Source organism: Struthio camelus, chromosome 1 (assembly GCF_040807025.1).
Source record: "Struthio camelus isolate bStrCam1 chromosome 1, bStrCam1.hap1, whole genome shotgun sequence".
Lineage (NCBI taxonomy): Eukaryota > Metazoa > Chordata > Aves > Struthioniformes > Struthionidae > Struthio > Struthio camelus.
In genome coordinates this window covers 66,747,583-66,768,986 of record NC_090942.1, presented here as the reverse complement: position 1 = coordinate 66,768,986, position 21,404 = coordinate 66,747,583, and the positions used below count along the sequence as shown (strand labels likewise).

The following is a 21,404-nucleotide window of genomic DNA, read 5'->3' as shown; positions in this document are numbered from 1 at the left end:
GGATATTCGCTTATTGGGGCAGGGAAAAGGCAGTGGGCCAGCTAGAGTTGTCCTATGAGCCAGATTCATTCTACAGGCTGCCAGTTGTGTCACACTATCTTAGATTATTAGGGCCTGACTCTTAAGAAGCTAAAGAAGATCATTTCTTTGAACCTCACTGGCTTTTGGGGACAAGTCCCTCATTTCTGAGACCATGAGGCAGGGAATTTTTGCACAGGTAGCAGCAGTTCCCGTTCAGTAAACCCCTTGACATACTTGCTGTAGGTCCAGCTGGGATTCATAGGGCTTTGCCAAACCATATCCTCTCAGGCCACCATAACCCTGTTTTTACTGCAAGCTCACAATCACCCCATAGAAGTAAGAAACAGCTATAGGCTCAGTAGTACATCTAGCTTGATCTTTCATAGCAAAAGTTTCTCTTTCTTCCCCAAAGCTTTTGATGTCATGACTCCTAGACCTCAACGAGAGGAAGTTAACGCATCCCGAATTATAAAGAGAACGGTTTTTCCCTATTGATTTTATTTTATTACCAAAGCAGGGAATAAAAGTGATTACTACAAAGTAGCTGCTTACTACTGTGAGTATATTTGTTTGGATGGAAAGTAATATGCATGCTGTCTTCTCTGTGAGAGGAAATGAAAATGTAAAATTTCATAGATTATTGTTCATGAAGGCATGATAACACAGGTAAAACATTTTTGATAAACACTTTGGCTATTGTTTTGTTCTGTCCAAAAACAAACCCAGAGAAAGAGAGGATTTGAATTTTACTCTAAGTGATGTGAATTTTTCCCTGGGCTAAAAATTACGTGTCTAGAAAAGCCACTAACAAAATTCCATGGCCATCCTCTGCCCTTTTTAAGCCAGCTTCTTCAAGGGTCAAAAAATCCCAACTCCTAGGCCAGATGCAGACCCTTTTTAGCATTTACTTTTAATCAACTTGGAGCATATGCTGGTTTCACTAGTGAGCTGGAAATTTTTCTGAGGTCATGACATTTTTCTCTCTAACCATCTGGGATTTGCACTAAACGGATTTCAGCACATCCCAAGGACCCTATCAAGGGATGACATTAGCCGATAACCTGATAACACATTTTCTCATTAACAGTGCCTTTTTTATTCCAGATGAAGTCAAGCGTTTGCCAAAGCAGATGAAAGAACGCTGCCCACAAAATGATTGTACAGGCAAGTACAGCAGCCATTATAACGCCCTGTAGGAGCTACGAGTGGTCTAGGCTGGTTGAACCTATTTTGTTAAGGAGGCTGTCAGGCAGTTCCCAAAGGAAACTGTTACCATTGGATCTTTGAGCAAATACCAGAAAAGTTCACAAGAAAATTTTCTTTAATAGCTTATGTGAGGTGTTTTTCTGACTTCAGTCCCTACATTTCTCCCTGACCATGCACTGCACAAGAGAGAAGGATGTGGGTCTCGGAGCTAGCATAGCCTTGAGGAATTTCTTTTTGTTGTTTCATGTTTATCTTTCATCACCTTACTTAAGAGGATTTTCTCTCAGACCAGGAATATATTTAATATGTAAAGAAAGAGCTTTATTTCTGCCAGATGACTCTTCAGTGGGTCTTCTTACGGAGTTGCTCCATTGCTAGAGTAACAGCTCACTATCCGGGATTTGCTGCCTCTGGCTAACTGTGAAATACCTGTCGTTACCAGTCCTACAGTGACTTAAAGTCACTAAAAGTTTTGCTGCCCTGAACAACTACCTGCTTTGCATCTGTGACAAATATTGGTATCAGAAGCGCTGCTTCCTCCAGAGTAGAGTGGTGCTGGCCTATGAGAGGCATGTGTTGGGCAGTAAAAGTGTAACACAATCCACAAAGAGTATAGTTTTCATAGGTGATGAGCAACTTCACGTGTAGTAATCCTAATCCTACCCTTCTTCCTTCTTATCCTTATACTTTTAGCCCCATATCCTTGGTATCTTAGCTCCTAAATGTAAAATTAATAGTGGCAATGATCTCTCTTTATTTCTGCCTGATGGCTAGAAATGAGAATAGGCACTTGTTTCTTCTTTAGTCATAAAAGGAATGGTTAAAAGGGAAAAAAAGGATTCATCTTCAAAGTCTGAATTTTGTCAATAAAGGTATCAGGAAATAAATCTTCCTACAAAAGCTGGCAAGAGGCAACATTGTTTTAAGGGAAAATTCAATATAAAACACTTATAACTGACAGCAGATTGTATTGAATGTCTTAGTTAATCACCTGATCAATATTTATTCAATTTACCTTTCACTAATTTATCTCTTCTTAAGAAAAAACTCATTTTCTAAATGATTGTCTTAGTTCTGTAAAACAACAGAACCCACTCCACTCTCTGCTGTCACATTTCATAAATATGCTGAGTTGAATTAGATGGTTTGGACTGGATTAGATTAGATTAGATTAGATTAATGTGCAACAGAGTTCCTATGTAAAACTAGAGAGGTAATAAATTTTCCAGTTACTTGGCATCAGTGAGAAATGTTAAGGTGTATTAGAAAGTTCTAAAAGACCTTATTTTTACACAAAGGGTTATTGCTATGGAAGAAAATGGAGCCACTGAGCCTGTGTTTGTGAGAGAAGGGTTATATTTTTACTTTTATGATTTAAATAAAATGGTTTGGGAAAATATGACTAGCATCAACTGACTAAAATGGTCTCAGAATTTATTAGTGACATGGAATTTCCATCCTGCAACATTTTTACCTGTTCCTAGCTTGGAGAAAAGTGTGGCATGTTATTTATTCTTCTCTGGCCATAAAGAGAGGATCCCTACCTGGAATTATTTATGCTCACAAAAAAATTGTGGCTGCCAAGAGAGGACTTCTTTAACATGCTGAAGTAAAGTTGCCACAGCACATATGGAATGAAAAAATCCCAGAGAAATTGAAGGGAAGGAGAAGGGAAAGGTATTGCTGTCCTTCAACTTAATGCCATATCATCAGGAACTGGGGATAGGCTATGGTGGACACTATATGAGAAAAGGGCAGCAATAACGAAAGGAAATATCATTCCTGTTTCTCAGATCTAACACGGAGGCGCTAAGCAATTTCAGTAACACAGGAAATTTCAGGCAGAGGTGGGAACTGAACCAATACTTTAGATCCTTGCCTTCAGTGTGAGGCTACCTTTACTTCCCTATTTGTGTCACGTGGCTCATGAGAACTTCTCTCCAAGAGCTCTTAACACTGGAACACACAAAGCAATCTTAAAACAATTAAACATATTTAAAAATGTTTCTTACAAATAAACAAATGAAGGCATATAATGATGATCCAATCTCCTTCCATTTTTCCCGGGAAGGAGCAGAGAAGGGAGTAGGGAGGGCAGAAATGCAGTTGGCTGCTGATGTTTCAGTATGGGTTCAGCACCAAGCTGGTGGGAAGGACCCTCAAAGTAGAACTAGGAGGGTGATTCTTCTGATGAATAATGGAGAGGGAACAACGGAAATCAGAGCTGTGCTGCACAGGAAGCAGGTAGAATTGCAGCAGTCCAAAAGCTATCTGCATCGTGCTGTTGCTCCTCTGAAAGGAAAGCCTTTCTAAGCCACTCCCTTCTTCCTGTTCTCTGCCCTTTTTATATTAATATCACAGAGCTCTCACTCGGTTGCAGGCAGCAAACCTCTCCCCTTTGGGGAGCAGAAAGGGGTGGGCTTGAGCCCTGCACCCATTCTCAGGTACATATTTACAGAGGACTGGGACAGTGAATACAGAGGAGAGGCATGGAGTAGTGAGAGGGATCATTGTGCCTTCTTTTTCACACAGGCTTCTTTGCTTTCATGGCAGGCAAAGATGACCATGTAGCTAGGATTTTACGGAAGCTGACCTAATCAGAAGTGCAGCTGCAAAGGGCAGTGCCATGCGTGCCACCCAGTCATGCTTTGCCTTGTTCCCTTTGCTCCGACACTGCTTTGTGTGGCCACATGGTGAGCCAAGCCAGGGATCTGGCTGGTCATGAATGAAGGGGAAAAAACCAAACCAAAACAGCATGGTAGATTTCAGCTGCCTCATTCCCCACTACAGTTACTGTGCCAGTAGCCTTCCCCCATATGAGCAACTCCCAGTGCAAGTGCAAGTCCAGTGCAAGTCCAGTGCAAGTCCAACGGCTCTTAGGATGTTTGGTGATGATTCCAGCTCTTGGATGACGTAACAATGGACTGCCGCCCTGGTTAGGAAAAACTGAAGCCATTCCTCATGGCAACACACCCTTTGGCCTAACCACCAAGCTCATGGGCTCACTTCTGCAGGTGGCCACCTAAACTACTGTGGTTCCTGCTGAAGCTAAAGGTGATCGTATGCCACAGATACCCCTAATTGCCAACCATTTCTTTACATTTTGTGTTTACACCCCTTGAACATTTAACAGAATAAATTCAACTGGCACAAAGAATATCTAAAATTTATTCCCAGCCTGAATGCTGAGAAATAAATCAAAGGTCAAGTCTGAACCACAGACCTAGCAGGGAGCAGTATGGATTTTCTTTCGTAAATTACAAACAGTAGCTCACATTCTTCAGTGTAAATATGTACTGTTGTTGTTGACAAGTTCCATAAAATATCTTTTCAGAGAATAGGAATAATACCATGTGCGTTAACTAAATGTAGATTTAGAAGCTCTCTTTGAAATTAGCCTGCATTTTCACCTCGGTGGAGTGACACCAGGGAGAGTGACAGGCCCCTATTACCTGCTAACAAGGGAATTAGGGGATTTCCTTCTCTTGGCATCTTCCAGTTCAACCTGCGTGCCTTTTCAGAAGATATGCGTCAGTGAAACACAACGTGTTGGACCTGGTCAGAGGGTCACTGTGTGAAATTCTATGCAGGTGGTCCAACTAATTCTATGCATGTGGTCAAACTGAAATGTACATGGGCTTTCTAACTTTAAATCTATGTCCATATAATGTGCAGATTGCAAGAAATAATGGAGGATTCTTACTACTGCTGATTGAATTGTCCTGTGGTGAATTATCCCGTGGGAACTGTCCCACTGAGATCATGGAGTTATTAGCTGAGGTCAGGAAAAACAGGAGAAATGATGGGTTCCCTGAAATGTTCACTTGTTCACTTAAGCCTTTTGTGAACAGTTTCAACTAGCAGATAAATTAAAAGATTTGCCCAGTAGATCTAGAAACCGTTATTGAACTGATAACAAACCATTTATTATCTCAATTGTGTATGAACTGCCCACCCTCATACAGCTGCACACATGGGAAATCACAGAATCGTTTAGGTTGGAAGGGACCTCTGGAGATCATCTAGTCCAACCTCCCTGTTCAAGCAGGGTCACCTAGAGCATATTGCCCAGGATCACATCCAGACGGGTTTTGAATATCTCCAGCGAAGGAGACTCCACCACCTCTCTGGGCAACCTGTTCCAATGCTCTGTCACCCTCACAGTGAAGAAGTTTTTTCTCAGGTTCAGAGTTTTTTCTCAGGTTCAGAGTTTTTTCTCAGGTTCAGAGTGACAAACTGTTCCTCTAACTAGTTAGGTATAAATGCCTGCAGCTCAAAGCTGAGGAAGGATTAACATTATATTGTTCGTTTTTCTCCCTCAGACTAGGAAGGACCAGAATTGTTCTCTTCCCTCTAAATCTCCATCCAAATTCAAATGAATTGGTAGGAGGAGAATACCCAAGTCCCACTTCCTTTCTTCCTCTGCTCCGAGATTTCACTTGTTCTTCAAAAATAAGGAAACCCCAGCTGCCTTTCCAGCTGTTCACTGAGCTCCAAATGTCAGTGCGCCTGCTGCTAGTTTTCTTAATAACGTGAAGATGTGCTGGATGGAGAAAGTGTATAAATCGGCCTTGTCCAATAAGCAAAAAGCAAGGGGATACTGAGTCCTTTTTGTAAAGAAATGATTATTTCTGGAAGCAATGTCTTTTCAAAGCATTGCATACTTCTTAGTAGTGAAGATAAAGGCAAGAAGTCTGAGAGAGTAACTAAGAGCTGAGGATGGATTCGAATACATTTCTGAACTGGACTTGTGCAGCTGTTTTGTCAGCTGAGGAGAATATAAGCAGTGAAAATCTCTGTTGTATCCCTGGGTGAGAGGCAGGGGATTCACGTGCCTCTCCTGGAGTGGTGAGGGAGATCACCATAAGAAGGCGTCTATTCTGCCAAGTTTTTGTCAAAATTGAGTGAATGCCTAGGCCCCATTGTGTTAGGTTCTGCATTTGCATGAAACTGTTTTAACAAATTAGCAGAACTCAAATATAAACATCCATTAAATCTAACTGGCAGATTTCAATGTGGGCAAATGTAATGGTGGGCCAACGGAATTTCATCAGTCTTTGTGATATTGCCAGAAACTTTGCAAAGCGATCTGAATGTTAAATGCAAAATGGATTATTTTTACAGCTGCCTCCTCCTTCTCCACACACACATATGGGATTTCCATTTTAGAGTCCTTTTCCCACTATTCCTTGACATTGCGCGCTCTCCTAAAATTTTAATGTTCCTAGATCTTTCAGGTTTCACAATCTACTGAAGTAAAGCTGAGACTGATGTACAACTGGATTCACCATTAAATACAGAAACCCCTGCCAGAATTTTGAATATTGCAAACGGCTAGAGGCAGCTGGACACTGTAGATGAGGTCCTCAAATGACCTGAGCTGGCGCCACCAACCCCGTGATGCTGCTGTGTGGGCAGTCAGGCTACAGAGAGCCTTGTGTTGTGAAAGGCATGCTCGTGATCAGAAGGACAAGAAGGTGGTTAAATTCAAGCTTCTCAAAATCTTGTAGTCAACAATATAACCTGTCTCCTAAGGGATGGATCCTGAAAGTGTGAAATGCTAACAGCTGCTGCTGACACTGATGAAAACTCAAGACCCAATATCTTTCATTCCTCTAGTCCCTGTCCCCTGCGGATGCCATCTCACAATGGCTCACAGCCCAAGAGGACTCTGCCAATTTATCCTGGTGCGTTTGGTTCAGCGCTGTTCTTCCTTTCTGTACAGTTGCCTCTCCCGGAGCTTTTTGAGCTGAGCTTGTGAAATGGATTTTGGCTTCCAGGAAAATAGCCTAAGTAAATATTTAGGGGGAAAAATGCTAATGACATCATATCCTAAACTTAGGAAAACTGAATTTGGAGAAAGGGAGGTAGGCTTGACTTCCGGTGAAAACCTATAGCATGTAGCTGACTAAAAGCAGCTGATAATTTACTCTTTGATTTAACTCCATGCGTGGGGACTGACAAGATGAAGCCATTATGACTGTGGAGAAGCACGTTAGATAAGCTGCTGTGGAACTCAATCTGTAAAAGCAACCTGTCTTTTCCTGAATTTTGGCTTTCTTCTCACTAATTTAGTATCTTTTACCTTTCATAGTGAAATATGCTTACTTAGAATAGGCTTTGCCAGTTTATATGCACTCAGTGGGTTGTATTATAGGCTGCTAAGGAAAAACCTTTTCCGTCAATCTGGCATCTATTTTCTTGCACCTAGAAAAATATTCTGTGCAAAAACTAGACTTCATAGTGTGATAAGTTTGCATGGCACTTCTTCCTCAGCTTGGTGGTGATGATGATCTTCCAGCAAAGTAAACAGATACCACCCAGCTATACAACTAACTAACCATATTTAGGGGTAAACTGACATTTAATGTGGCCACAAAATGAGGTAGGGACTACTTGTCCTCACACTGGCTAATGGCAGTAATCTTTCAGTTCTGTTTTGGCGTCTGAGCGCTACACAGATAATGAGTGTCAAGCAGAATTCAAACTAGTTTGTCATGGCTGAGCTGCTCAGACACACAGGGTTATAGAAAGATGCTGGCTTGAGTGCTGTAGCTTTCTGTGAAAAAATCACTCAGAATATGATCTATTTCTTCTTTTTACTTTTAAATAATGTGTGCTGTATTTTGTCAACAAAAGCACCCGTGAGAAAATGCACGGGGTTTTGCAATCAGAAAACTGAAATGGAATATATACAAATAGCTGCTTAGAAGAGCTAACTCTTTTCAAGTCCGTCAGACACAGCAGGCATTTAGTGGGTGCTGAGGTCCAATCTGAGATTCAATATCATTCCTATGCAGGTGTTAGGGGAGGTATAACTGTTTCTGTGACGGTTTCCATGTGAATGGAAATGTGAATTCAACCAGGAATGAAAAGCACAGTACATCATGGATGGGACTGAAAAGCCAGCTGCACATGACATACACATCCATTTGGACGATGTAAGTAGAAAGGAAGGGAGAACAGAGCATTTAACATACATGACCAGTGGGTTGCATTTGCCTTGCTGATGAATTTGTGTCAATAGAGACTGAGTTGTTCACATCAGTGGTGCTGCCCGTATTTTCATTTGGGGGATATATGTGCATATGTTATTCTGCTTTGGACTTCCCCTCAGCTGGACCATGCTGGCAGCGAGCACCATGTAAGAAGATTAGGGTTTAAAAGGATAAAGGATAAAAGGATGCAGGCTGGACTGGTGGTCTGTGGCACATGCATCTAGTCATTAAAGGTTTAAAGGGCATCCAGAAATTCCCAGCAAACTTCCAATAGCCTGCTGCCTAAAAACAATTTCTGGCTAGAAAAGGAGAGCATTGCTAGGGAAATATAATTTCTTAGGCTATCCCTAGCAGTTAGCTATTTACTAGATAGCCTCTTTAAACACTGACTTCTTCATAATTTGGAGCCCACAGCATTTCCCTGCAGTGAAGATGAGAAATATACCATAACAAGACAAGCCCCTGACTCATGTGATTGCCAGCTTGTGACTGCATCATCATTCTAGGCCCACTGACAAACACCAAAATCTCCCTTTCAGCTGCCATTTGTGCTCCCTGTGTTCCCAGAGGAGTCCCTCTGTTCGCCTTACGTTGCACTGCCAGACCTCAGTGGAGCAGCTGCTGCCTTCCCCCTGTGCAGCAAGGCTGGTTTTAGGGAGAGATAGGGCACAGTGGGACAGACAGGGATTTTGCATGAGAAGGTGGGAGGGTTAGATAAGGCAGGCAAGAGCACCCAGCCTGGGCCTATAAGCAGATTTTGGCTGTTCGTTGATCTTGATGGTGGACAGAAGACAGCTGGTGTGTGTGGTTCACTCATCAAAACCAGGACCCTCTGAGCTGAGCTTGGACACCATATTGACTGTTATTTCACTCTGGCTTCTCTCAGACAACTTGTGTGGAAGCGGGCCTATGTTATCTTCTTTTCTCTCCTGGAAGCTTCAACCTGAAAGTCACCTACTGTCCTTGGTGGCTTGAGCCTAAGCGCTGATCGTAACTAATTCCTGTTATAGGGCACCCGAGTGGGGAACGATCTAACCTTTTGCATCTTTGTAAGGACCCAACTGTGCTTTAGACTTGCCAGGCTGAGTAGAAGGCAAACTAAGTCAGATATTTTGAGCTTTATTTGTTAAAAATTCAACCCTGGTGTTGGAGAGAAATAAAAGAAGCCATATATGTTTTTATCATCACTAGACTTATCACTTTCCAGAACTTTCTGCCCAGTTGGCATGGCAATCCAGAAAATCAGAAGCTGCTGTGACTATAATAAATGAATAGTTTCACTTAAAACATGCTGTACCATATTAGGATGTTTACAAGTAGTTTTTAAGTGGAAATGGAGTCTGTTCATTGCCAACTCATGAAAAGTACCAGTAAATAAAAATGAAGCATGCATTAAATATCTTTTATTTTAGAAGGGGGCTTAAGACAGAAACAGTTCCCTCAGACATAAAATCTGTATTTAATAAATAAATCAATTCAAGAAACAATTACTTTGTATCTATTCAGAGTCAGGCATAAACAAAATTGTAATGTCATGGCCATGAGCATTACAAAAAATGTAGATGAAACTGAGGGCCTTCAGAACTTGATCCATTCCGTCCTAGGACTGAATAGGGGAAAAAAGAGACTTGTGCAGCTGTGGCACTGCTGCTGTGAAATATGTTAATAGGAAGGGATGATTGGTACTAAGGGGGAATGTTGTAGTCCCATAGCAATGTAAAAGTGCTAGTTTCTTGCAACTTCAGTGGGAAAAAACAGGCTATTGCCTGGGCAGTGGGAAGAATCTTTTTTCATACCTACATACTTTAGAGAAGTTAAGAGGAAGCAGGAAAAGAGATGGGCAGAGAACTGGACACATTTCTGAATCAGTAGCAACAACTCTACAGTGTGGCATTGGTGAATTGCCAAGACTAGTGTATCCCGGTATTCTGGTGTGTCGAGAGGCTGGCGGGGACAGGAAGCAAAAGAAAGTCCTGTTTATGTGAGAAATAGGTGGGAACTGGCGCTGCCATCTCCAGAGAAATGCAGCCAAACCAAGAGCCTGAGAAACAGACGGCTATGATGAAGACCAGCTTTGACAGATGGACATCTTCTGAACAGCAGGTACAGACAGGGACTCAAAACACACTGACAAGGGGATGAATGCTATGTATGCTTTAATCTTTCTCATCTACATTAATTTTATTTTGCCTCTGTCTCACAACTTTTTTCTTATTCCTCCTCTTTTCCTCTCATCCATTCTACTTGCTTCCTTTTGCCAACTTTGCCTCCAGCTTTTCCTCTATTCGTTCTTAGCATCTCTGCCTTTTACCTTTGCCTCTCTTATTTCCCTCTGCGGCTCAAATAAGCACTGCCAGATTGAAAAGACTGCACTCTTTTCAAGATAGAGAAGTGACTGGAAGTGTTGGCTCCATTTGGGGCACGCCAACACCTGCCAAATGGATGGAAATAATGAAATCCTTATATTTTAGCTCTCAGCAGATTTCCACATCCAGTTTGGTGGAGTTTAGTCGTCTTCACAGCTAAACAAATTCTGCTCCCTCAGTACAACGCAAAAGGTGGGGGTAATGCAGGCGTCACAGACGACCTTGTGCATTTGGGTCTCCAACCTGAGATTGCAGCAAGGCAGCACAGAATCTCCCTCCCAGTGCCTCATTTCCTCCCAAATAACCTCTGAGCTTCGAAGAACTTATTTTTCTCTTTCTCAGCAACTTTTTTTTCAGCTACCCACCTGGCTCCTCCTAAGCTGAGAGAAACTCATTGAGTTTGGAGTCCAGCCCCTGGCGGGTGACCCGGTTCACTGTGGCCAGGGAGGAATTTCCAAAGGATGAGTGGAATGTGTGCCGATCTCAGGGGAACTGCAATCTGCCAAGCGTAGCTAGAAAACTGGGCCAGGAAAGGCCCCACATATGCTTTCACCAGAAGAAAGGAATGCTTGTGGAAACTGGGAATAGTGGATCTTATTTAACTCAGTCCTTTTCTTCCTCACATGCTGCTTCTTTATCTCAAGTCCAGCACTGAACTCTCTGGGCCACAAGCACAGTGACAGCGAGACAGGAAAAGCTGGGCTATTGCTGCAGTCATGAGAACCTCAGAGGATATAGAAAAAGCTACTTGCTAAGGATTAAGCCATTGAGTAGACAAGTAAACTCCATGACATGTGATGTAGACTGAGGCTAGTTTAACTTCTCTGAATGAGCAAGTATGCTGTGGGGGACATACCATAGAGCTGTCATAGCAGTAGCTGAATAAAATAGGATTTCAGGGTAATGAGAGACACAGGGAGAATGGAAGCACACTGAATTCCTTCATCTGCTTTTTTTCCCTCTGGTGGAAGTGAAAACATCATAGATGCCTGGCCCTTGGGAACTTTTATCTGTGTGTCTCCCCAGCAAAGTGTTTTCTGCAACTTATCCTCAACTTGATGTTATAGTACTTTTTCTTTCATTTCAGATACCCTGACACATTTTCTCTTCTCCTTCCCACCATCAGTGATCCACAAACCTGACCCTCATGAACTTCACCCATGCCAGTGACACTTTGCTGAAAAACAGTTTTGCCAAAAAATAACAAGTCTGGGCTGGAAGATTTAACACTCAGGCTTACTACAGGAAACCAAGTTACAGAGAATAACTCATATCCTGGCCTCACTCAAGAGAATGGTAAAGTTGCTGTTAACCTCAGTGGCACCAGTTTGCACATTTCAGTGCTTTTAAAGGTTTACACCCTTGAGATCCAGACCAAGATACTTGTACAGCTGGTGCGTGTGAGTCTCCCCGGTTTTGCAGCACACAGGGTCCATGTATCCAGCTAGCTTCTCTGTGTCTTAGATAGATTCAGCTCCCTCCTATAGGGCTGGTTCAGAGGGATAGTACATGGTTTTCAGGAGTCCTGGCTCAGTGTGGATGCAGGCTGTCCATGCAAGAAAGCATGAGAATTCACCTCCGCTAGTGTAGACCAGCATTTGGGTCCTGCCCTGCCATGAACCTTAGCACTGACACTGCATGCGAAGTTAATTGCTCCACTGCCCTATGAGGCAGTGATTTACGTTTTGCCTGTCACAATTTCAGTAATCAGAGTTTCTGCAGTCTGGTGATGTTCATTAAGAGCTGCTGACCTTCCTTTCAGTGACACTGTTCTGTTCGGTGCCTCTGACAGGATTTCATTCTGCCTGAGGAGTGATTACCCTCCTGCCGAATCTGGCATGATCTACCCTAAGAAAACAAGAAAAGCACTTTATACTTTAGAAACAGAGCAAAATCAGCACTGCGACCAATATACAGGACGACGTGTATGCAGTCATCCTGAAGAGATCTGGGGCAAGTGACTTAATTACTTCATGTCTCACAATGAAAAGGGATGTTAACATTTCTTTCCTTAATTACAATGAAAGTTCTTTGGTAAAAGAAAGATTTTTTTTTTTTCTGCTGTGTGCATTTATACAATGCCAGGTACAAATGAGGACTCTGGGCGCAGCAGTCAAGCAAAAGATAATCAGGAGAGGACTCAGACTGCTTTACAGTCTTTACATGTGCACGTGAGGTATTTCTTTCATAACTCAGACTCTTCTCCTGTGAAGGGAACACTGGCTCAACAGCCATTAACAGCAGTGAGTGAGTTGTCAAAGGTGAGTTGAAGAGAACTGTCTTAATTTGAAACTGTAAAAAGAGATTAGAATGGCAGAACGTACTTCTGAGTTGGAACTTGGCTGGGACCTGAGTAACCCTGTGTGAACTGATCAGGATCCCATAATAGTTCAATACCTGGGACTAAGGCACTAAGGCACTAAGGATAAAGGACACTATGGCATGCAGGATCTTAAAATAACACCAAAATAGCAGAGCGCGCCTTACTGAGTGACCTATCTTCAGTATTGTCATGATATTGGGACCACTGACAAGATTCTACTGAATCTATTTTCAATGCCTACTTTTTATTTAGTCTAGTGCATATTGAAGAGAAACCTGTCTCATCTCATGTCTTCCCTTTGCTCTAAAGTTACTTACCCAGCTCTTATGAAAATTTTCTAGATTCTTTCTTTTTTTAATTTTTAATTCTGTCAATCCATTTTTGATCACATTGGCTGTAAGCCTTAGCTATTTGGGGCTGCTTTCTCTTGTGAAAACAGTTTCAGAATCACTTAGATCCTTGCTAACAGCATAACTGCTTTTATAGAGTACAATATTCACCTGCGATCTAAAATAAAACAAGAGAACTTCTATAATCTCTCTATCCTCCCTCTGTTCTCATCAGAGTTTACCACCATTCCCCTTTAAAAGATTAAACTTTGATTTTTTAAATATTTTTTTTATGTCTTTCAGTTTCAGATATCTACTGTGGATTCTGATTAATGGATCATCCTCCATTCAGATCAAATTGATTGAGTCTGCCCCTAAAGGAGCTTTTGGGGAGTCAGGACACGCTAGAAAGGATTTTGATTACAATCACAGCCCTACCATATTCGGTATTTATCTGATGCAGATTAAATCCATTCAAGAACTGTGATATTACAGCTACCTTTTGTGACAACAAGCAGCTTTAACAGGGACCAATATTTAATCCCTTTTTCACCCCTTCTTCAGTCCCTGCCCTGATCTTCCTGCAGTAGCTCCTTGTTTTGTAGTTTCCGACTTCCACCACTGTTGATGCCCGAGGGGTCTGCAACACAAAGCAGGAGGGCCATATCTACACCATGCAAGCAAGTATAGGGCAGAGGTAGCAGACCAGAAGCGGTATGACCACATCCATGAGGCTCCCGGCCCAACCAGATGGGCCCTGCTGAAAAACAACACTTATTCCCTTGGCATATGCTATGCTTATGTGACTGTCACCCTTCTTGGACTCCAGCTAGAGCCTGAGCCCTGCTCTGTGCTGTGCTGCACAGATACCTTGCCTTGGCACTGGCTGCATCATCTCAGCACTGCACTCCGTTGTGCCACGCAGACATCCTAGTTGCCTCCTTAGCTCGTTAATTCTCAGTTCTTTTCTAGACCTGCTTGAAAACAAATCTTTGTTTACTTTACTGTGGTTTTTTTCTAAAGCTTCCTTGCTGCTTCTTACAGTTGTTGGACAATTTGTTTTTTAAGATTTTATTGTTTAGGTCTATGAAGCACATTTATTCTCCTCTCTTACATAACTCTTTACAAAGGAATTCAGGAAATAAAACCGTAGGCATATAAGCTGCCTTCTTCAGGCCATCCAGAGGCTAATGCCCCTGAGTTTCTATCCCAGTCTGTCTTTCAGGCAATGTTTCTTTCTCTTTACAAGTACTGTTGCAGTACTTAGTTCGCTAACAATTTGCACTGTACAAATGAACTCACAAACCAGGAAACTCCAGCCTACAAACATGCATTTCCAAGAACTGGTGCAGAAAAGACTCAGCAAAGGTGGAAATAACCCTCCACAGTAGATCAAACATTTTGCTGGTGCAGCTCCAGTGATGTCAGTGGAATGGGTCCAACAAGCAAGGAATTTAGGGTAGTCGAGGCAATTTTCCAAGTGATCCTGTGGGAGCCAATGAGCAGGAAAATCTTGTATTTTCTTCATAAGAAGAAATGTACTTTACACAACCAGGCATAGACAGAGCTGGCTCTGTTTCATAATATTTCATATATTTCATAGTTTTATGCGCAATACATATTTTATGACTTGGATAACAATGACTTTTGGAAATTAAAGGAAATTACAATAGATGTTACATTTTAAAAAGTTCTTGTACCAGGTCCAGCTGGTGTAAATGGTTTTTATTCTTGGGTCAGACCTTTGAAAATCTCAATATGTCTTAGATAAGCCAAAACTGTGAGTTGGTATACTAAAGGGCTGCTGTGTATATGTTTTTAACCACTTACGTAGCAATTACCTGCTGTGTTCAAACCATATTCCCTTCACTCACACCGTCCAAGACAAAAGTGTTAAATAAGCAATACTGCCAGCAGTGAATCCTACAAGTTGCTGAAGAAGGGAGTGCCTGGGTGTAACAATGCAATATGTGATAAGGTGGAAAAGAAGCAAATCATGTAAAAAGGTGCAGGAATGCATACCCTAACGTTCAAGGAACTTATCCTTCATCCACATCAGCAGTCTGGTATGTAGCAAATGATTAGGCTTAGAAAATGTTAAACACTGCTTCCTCATAAAACGATTGGCTGTTTTTTCAGCACAGACTAGTCTGCCTTTTTCTTTAATCCATAGTCCTCCTTTCCTTGGCACTGGAGAGCTACCAGCCTCCTATAGCTGAGCCCATGAACAGCAACAACCTGCAGGGTTTGTAGCTCATGTAACAGCTGCTTCATCCAATTAACAATCTCTGTTGCTGCAACACTAGAGTGAATACCGAAAGTTGACACTTCTGTGGGGAAATCAAGGAGGATAAGCGTCCTTAAGGTCCAAGGAATTCCTTCTGTAGAGACCCTCTGAAGAGAATAAAATCCATGTCCCTTGACATTACGGAATGAGAATCTGACTTTCACTGAGCACTGAAGAATAGGCATAAAATGATGTATGTGGACAAGATAGATCTGGATGCAACTGCAGTAAAACTGGGGGGACTGGAAGGCCCAGCACAGCTATTCCCTAAAAGCGTGAATCCTTGGTGGTGCTAATACAATGTAATGGCTACATTACCTTTTTCCCCCTTACTTCTCTCACAGCTGGGTGAGAAGAGTTTTACCTTCTCGTTTTGTGCCTTCCTTCGGCAGCCCCCACTCACAGATGAACGTACACTTGCATCTGCTTCTCTGCTCTCCAGGAAGTCCCAGCCACGGGGAATCATACTGCATATTCACTCCTCAAGCAATTACATAACAAGCATGTTCCTGTTTCTGTGCTATTTATTGGAATCCAGGACCCCGCAAAGCAAATAAACTACAACCAGTGGAGCTGAAATGCGCTAAACAAGTCTTACCTTAGGGTTTCTGCTCAGGGAGCAAGCAATTCCTAGAATGCACATCTGAAGCTAACTTTGCTCTTCGTTGAGCCATACTCGTCAGAGCAGTTTGATGAAAGCAACTGGGTGGCAAACGGCGACATTGGCTCAGGTTACCATAGCAGCGGTCATTTGTTTTTATTTTTTGTTAAAGAACAGAATGTGTCCCTTAGTTTCTACAGGACAAACATCTATAAAGGTCTGGAATTCTTATCTGGGCCCTTCAGAAATGAATGTCCCCTCACCGGTACCTGCACATGGAAATGCCACTCATTAGAGACCCTGTATTATATTTTCTCCCAAGACATCAGTTTCACAAAATCCAGGAGGGTAAAACCATGCAGTTAAGGCTAAGGGACGCTTGATGAAAACAGAAATGGTAAACAAAATAATTTCACCACCACTCAGGATCTTTCCTCTATTCTTTTGAATAAGTCTATTCCTAAGACCCAGGCTTTGCCTATGACATTTGGATCAATGACCACAGCTGGATTTAAGCAGGCTGAGGAGTCTGTGTGTTTTTTAACACAAATTACTGTGTCTTAGCAAGGGATGAAAAAGGAAGCATTTAATTTTCTTGCTAGAAATGCTTTTCCTCCATTCACTGATGCTCATAAAGGCGAGAGGAGGTGGCACACTGGAGTTCCCACTCAGTATTCAGCACATACATGTTCATCTTTCCTCAGGTCTAACTTTATTCTTGAGCCAGAGCTTAAATACTTGGTTATAAGGGCTGGCCGTCTAAGCCTGTCCTAGGGCCTCCTGGTGAAAAGGGGAAAAGCCAGATCCTATTTTACCCAAAGTCCACTGTTCATTTCTACAGCAAAAAAAATCAACTGTTGGTAATTTAAAAGGGCCCTTCCGTTGTACTGTTTTGTAAACAGCCTGGACTACTAGTTAAAATGGAGATGATATGCAGATTTATAGTTCATTTCCATCAGAGCAGGTGCTGACTGTCTTTGCTCTTCTAGTGCCAAACTCAGATCAGGACTTGGATAAGACTTAATCAACTAAGTTTAATGCAGTCACAAGTCACTTGTCCCTTGGATGGAAGGAAGAGCTCTGAGTGTGCAGAAGGGTGTGTCATGCCTCAGAACTCAAATTTCTTACCAGGTTTCTAAGCAATTCTTAAATGAGGATAGTGCTTTTTCCCTCTAAATTCTGCAGAATAGGATGGGTTGATTAGCCTGGCACATGAATATTTCAGGGCAGTAGAGATACTCTGAAGTAGGTATTGTTGGAGGAGTCATGCATCTAAGACATATTCAGAGCTGAACAGTCCAAGTAGCTGTGGAGAGGAAGTTCTGCTCCCCCCTTAGCAGATCTCTTTGCATAATATTTGTGAGAACTGAACTCTCCTTATCATGACAGGGACTGAATCTCTTCTTCCCTGTGAAGTCCCCCAAAATAAGCTTTAGAGATTCCATTCTTAAAATAATCTGCTATGCCGAAAGGAAGAATAGAGTTCTGATGTTTTATTTTAAAGGCTCATGACAATTAAAATTGAACTGTAGTAGTTACATGGGTTATGAGTGACCTAGCATAAACAAAGAACTTCCTTAAATTGCATGGTGATGATTTCATGAAACTAGAACCCTTTCTGTTTTCTCCACTTCATAGATAAGGTGTCCTCATTCTCCCAAAAGATAGTATTTTTATCAGATATACAGATGTAGCTATGATTTCCTCACTTTTTAAGTGTCATCCCTGGAAATACAAGCTTTAAGGGGGTTTTACAAAGGTGATTAGTGTCATTACCCCTATTATTAGAGAAAACTATAAAGTACATGCAGGTAAAGTGACTCCTCTGGTATCATCCAAGCAGCTGGTGGGAAAGCTAGGTAAAGAGTCTCCCATTCCGCATCCCAGGTCAGTACCCTATCAGCGAGCCCCCGCTAACAATAAAGAACAGCTAAACATTGATACAGCCACAGCATTACTCCATTCAGTCACTACCTCCCTTTACAAAATCCAGCCAAACCTAAAGCACAAATCAGAAAGGAACTAACCATAAGGAGTAAGAAATAGAAGACTCTGTGAGTGTATGTGAGCGTGTGTGTGTGAGGGGGGGTGATTTAATAGACTCCAGTTCCTTTGAAAAATCTGTGCATTTCAGTATTAGTCCCAAACAAATCTTTTGGGAGGTATTTCCTTTCTCCATTTCCAGCAGCTCTACCCAGCAGCTACAGAATCTGTGCCAAATACCAGAGGAGAGGAAAAAAAAAAAAAAAAGAAAAAGGAAAAGACATCATCACTAGCTTTTAAGCAAGCATCTTCTATGCAATTCAGCAGTCCCAAACCATTTCATAAGTTGCTGCCACACACTTGAATACAAATATATCACCACCACATATTGTCATATTGGCAGCTGAAACTTGATAGCTACCTGGGTAACTTTCTCTGTGTTGCATGTGCAAGTCCATCACGGTAGGGTCTTAAGCATTCCTAAGCACCCTGCACATACTAAGCATTGTCACATTTATGATTTATAGATATCTGCCTGGTGGAGCAGAAAATCATGCCACCTGTGACTGCAAAGGGTTTTGCTTTGAGATTTCATGACCTGGAACTGTTATTAATAGAGGAAAAAAAATAAGAAGGAGTGAGAAAAGAAAAAATGAGAAAAGAACAGAGTTTTAGTTCTTGGGATTTTGTTCCTATATATGCTCCTGTATCATAATTTTATTTCTAATGTATTTATGCATGTATATTTTTCTGTTTGTCTATATAATTATTTAACTGACCTCATGTTTAATGGAGAAAAAGAATTCCATAGTTGGGAGGCATAAATTAAATTATAATGAAATATAGTTTCAGTACACATTCAAAATTTTCCCTTAAATAGGTTTTCATATTTAAAACTTACCTCTGCTCCATTTGTAGGTCACAGTGGCATGAACACTGTAATAGAACAGCAGAAGCAGCAAAGTCTTCCAATGCATCCTTCTCTTTAAAATAAGTATGCCTAGCTATATACCAGCTGTTTATTTCCTACCTCTCTTCTTTTCAGGAATATAAATGACTTTTCCTCTCCCCCTCCCCCTTTGAAAGAGGAACCTGTCTGTTCCTCTGAGTATAGCTGAAGTCAATGTGCAGCTCTTCTCCCAAACCAAGTCTCCTCGGGATCAGGAAACTTACTTTCACAGACAGACTTTGTTTTTATCCACATCTGGAATGACTCATGGTGCATGTGAGTTTGCTGGCAGCTATGTGAATAAATATCGCTACATTTTTGTAGTTGAGTTTCATTTGTTGTATGGGCCAGCTGGAATTTATTTTTGTCCAATAAACAGTCACAAGCAACTTCATTAAAGAATGCACTTGAATGCTATGTCATTGGCTACACCTCAGTGACACAGGGAGCTATAGACTAATCTGTGTCTAAGGTGAAAGCCTCCTCTGGAACGATGTGCAGCTACCCTTGGACGCCTAAGACAGGGAGTGGGGCATAGGCACTGAAAGAACATTTTGCTACTGTGATTCATACAATTGCTCTTTTATTAGGAACATATAATGCAGTGCTTTAGCTATAAGAGACGAGGACTGGCCTTTTCCTCTGTTTGGCCAGTGCAGAGCACAGGGAGGTCCAAATCCTTAACTGGCTCTCTCCAGTGGTACTACGGAGAAAACGAAACAATCATAAGGGTAATTTACAATAGCCAGGCTGAATGTTAAGAGGTGATGCTAAACAAAAAGGCTACTGACAAACATCTCCGCACTGACACTGTCCCCAGGAAGATGATGCTGGAAGTCCTTATCCCATGGAAGTCCCGTCCCCAGCATGGAGGGGGCTGCAGGTATGTGAGGTCCATGAGGCAGCTCCAACAAGAAGCTCAGGATAGGGCTCAGGAGTACCACAGAGTGCTTTGTGGAAATATAGCATTGGAATAACAGCAGCGTGCTGTGTGTTGGAATGGACGGACGAAGAATAGGGGGACAAAGAGGATTTACCAGAATGAAGAGACAAGGGATACTCACTCCATTTGGTGCCTAGAAACTTGTGCTGAATCTAATTATCTTCTTCTACAGGTGAATGCAAAGTAGAAACAAATTCCCTGGCATCAGTGAATTTATACTGATGTAAAAATCATATATATGAGAGGAGATTCCAGCTCAGAAAGGCATAAACAGCAGAATTAATGGGAAAGACCAAGAACTGGAATGACAGAGGGCACTATGGCTCAGGATTAAGGGGACTGGCAGGAATGCATGGAGGAAACCTGTTCAGCTCCTGTCTGCCAAGTTCTGGCCTACGCTACAGCCCTTTCATTCTTCTAAGTACCAGCTTCAAGCAACACCAGCTGTAAAGGAAGGAGGAGGGTCAAATAAGGTAGTCTTGCCTGAGATGACTCCGTTTCTTTTCCTACATATACAGATTTTCCTAGTCAGACTGCCTTAGGTTACTCCCATATGAATGGCACATGAATGTGAGGGAGGGCTTTACATGCCAAGGAGAGGGCGAAAGGTATAATTAAAACAGAGGGTGGCTAATTAGAGGTAGAGAATTAAGTAGAGAATTAGAGGTAGAGAATTAATTAATTCTCTAGCTATATGCTTTTCTTGCTACCATAAGGGTGGGACTAAAGGTTAAAACTTAAGGTGGGACTGTTCTTACTCAAATGTATCTGTACAGAAGTTATGGAGCTGGAGTAAATCAGTTTTTAGGTTCCCTGGAGAGGGTGAGAGAGAAAGAGAGAGAGCCCTTATTCCTACTTAGAAGAGAGCCATTATTTCTACTTAGCTGAGTTACATCACTTAGGATGGAGTGAGTTGCTCTCTAGAGGAGGTGGATTGAGTCAGCAAGGTCTATTCTGAGAAGACATATATGCATTGAGGAGGTGCAAGCTGCACAGTAGTAAAGGGTTAAGCTTCTGCCAACTGCTGAGGGAAAAACACTGGGGTATAACTCTTACTAGAAACACTTCTACTAGTCAGGTTTAAAGAGTTACGTTCTAGTTTTATAAACCACCTTGGTGCAAGAACTCTGGCAAGCCAACACAGTGGATATAGATGGCTTTGTTATCCTAAGTACATCAGCCTAGCTACCCTTGCATGAAAATGTTCAATGTCAGAGGGGTTTGCAAAGAAGATGTTTCAAAGCAAGGTAGACCAGGGAGAAGCAGTGCTTAGAATGTGCATTGCAGGCTTGACAAATGCAAGAAATAATGAGAAAACTCAAAATCCACATTTTTAGTGGTGCTTGGAGGGTAGAGGGGAAACCTTCTGTGAGGCTGTATCACTTCGTTGTTTACATC

The 21,404-nt window shown here is 41.9% G+C and overlaps 1 protein-coding gene across 1 annotated transcript in view; it reads right to left on the bottom strand.

The window, feature by feature from the left end:
- Positions 1 to 19,253, bottom strand: part of FAM180A (family with sequence similarity 180 member A) — a 28,090-nt gene extending 8,837 nt beyond the window's left edge. Inside the window, exon 1 of the mRNA XM_009679910.2 lies at positions 19,016 to 19,253. Within this exon, the coding sequence (XP_009678205.1) occupies positions 19,016 to 19,091 (76 nt within the window). The 5' untranslated portion in view covers positions 19,092 to 19,253. The remainder of the gene's footprint in view (positions 1 to 19,015) is intronic.
- Between the last annotated feature and the right edge of the window lie 2,151 nt (positions 19,254 to 21,404).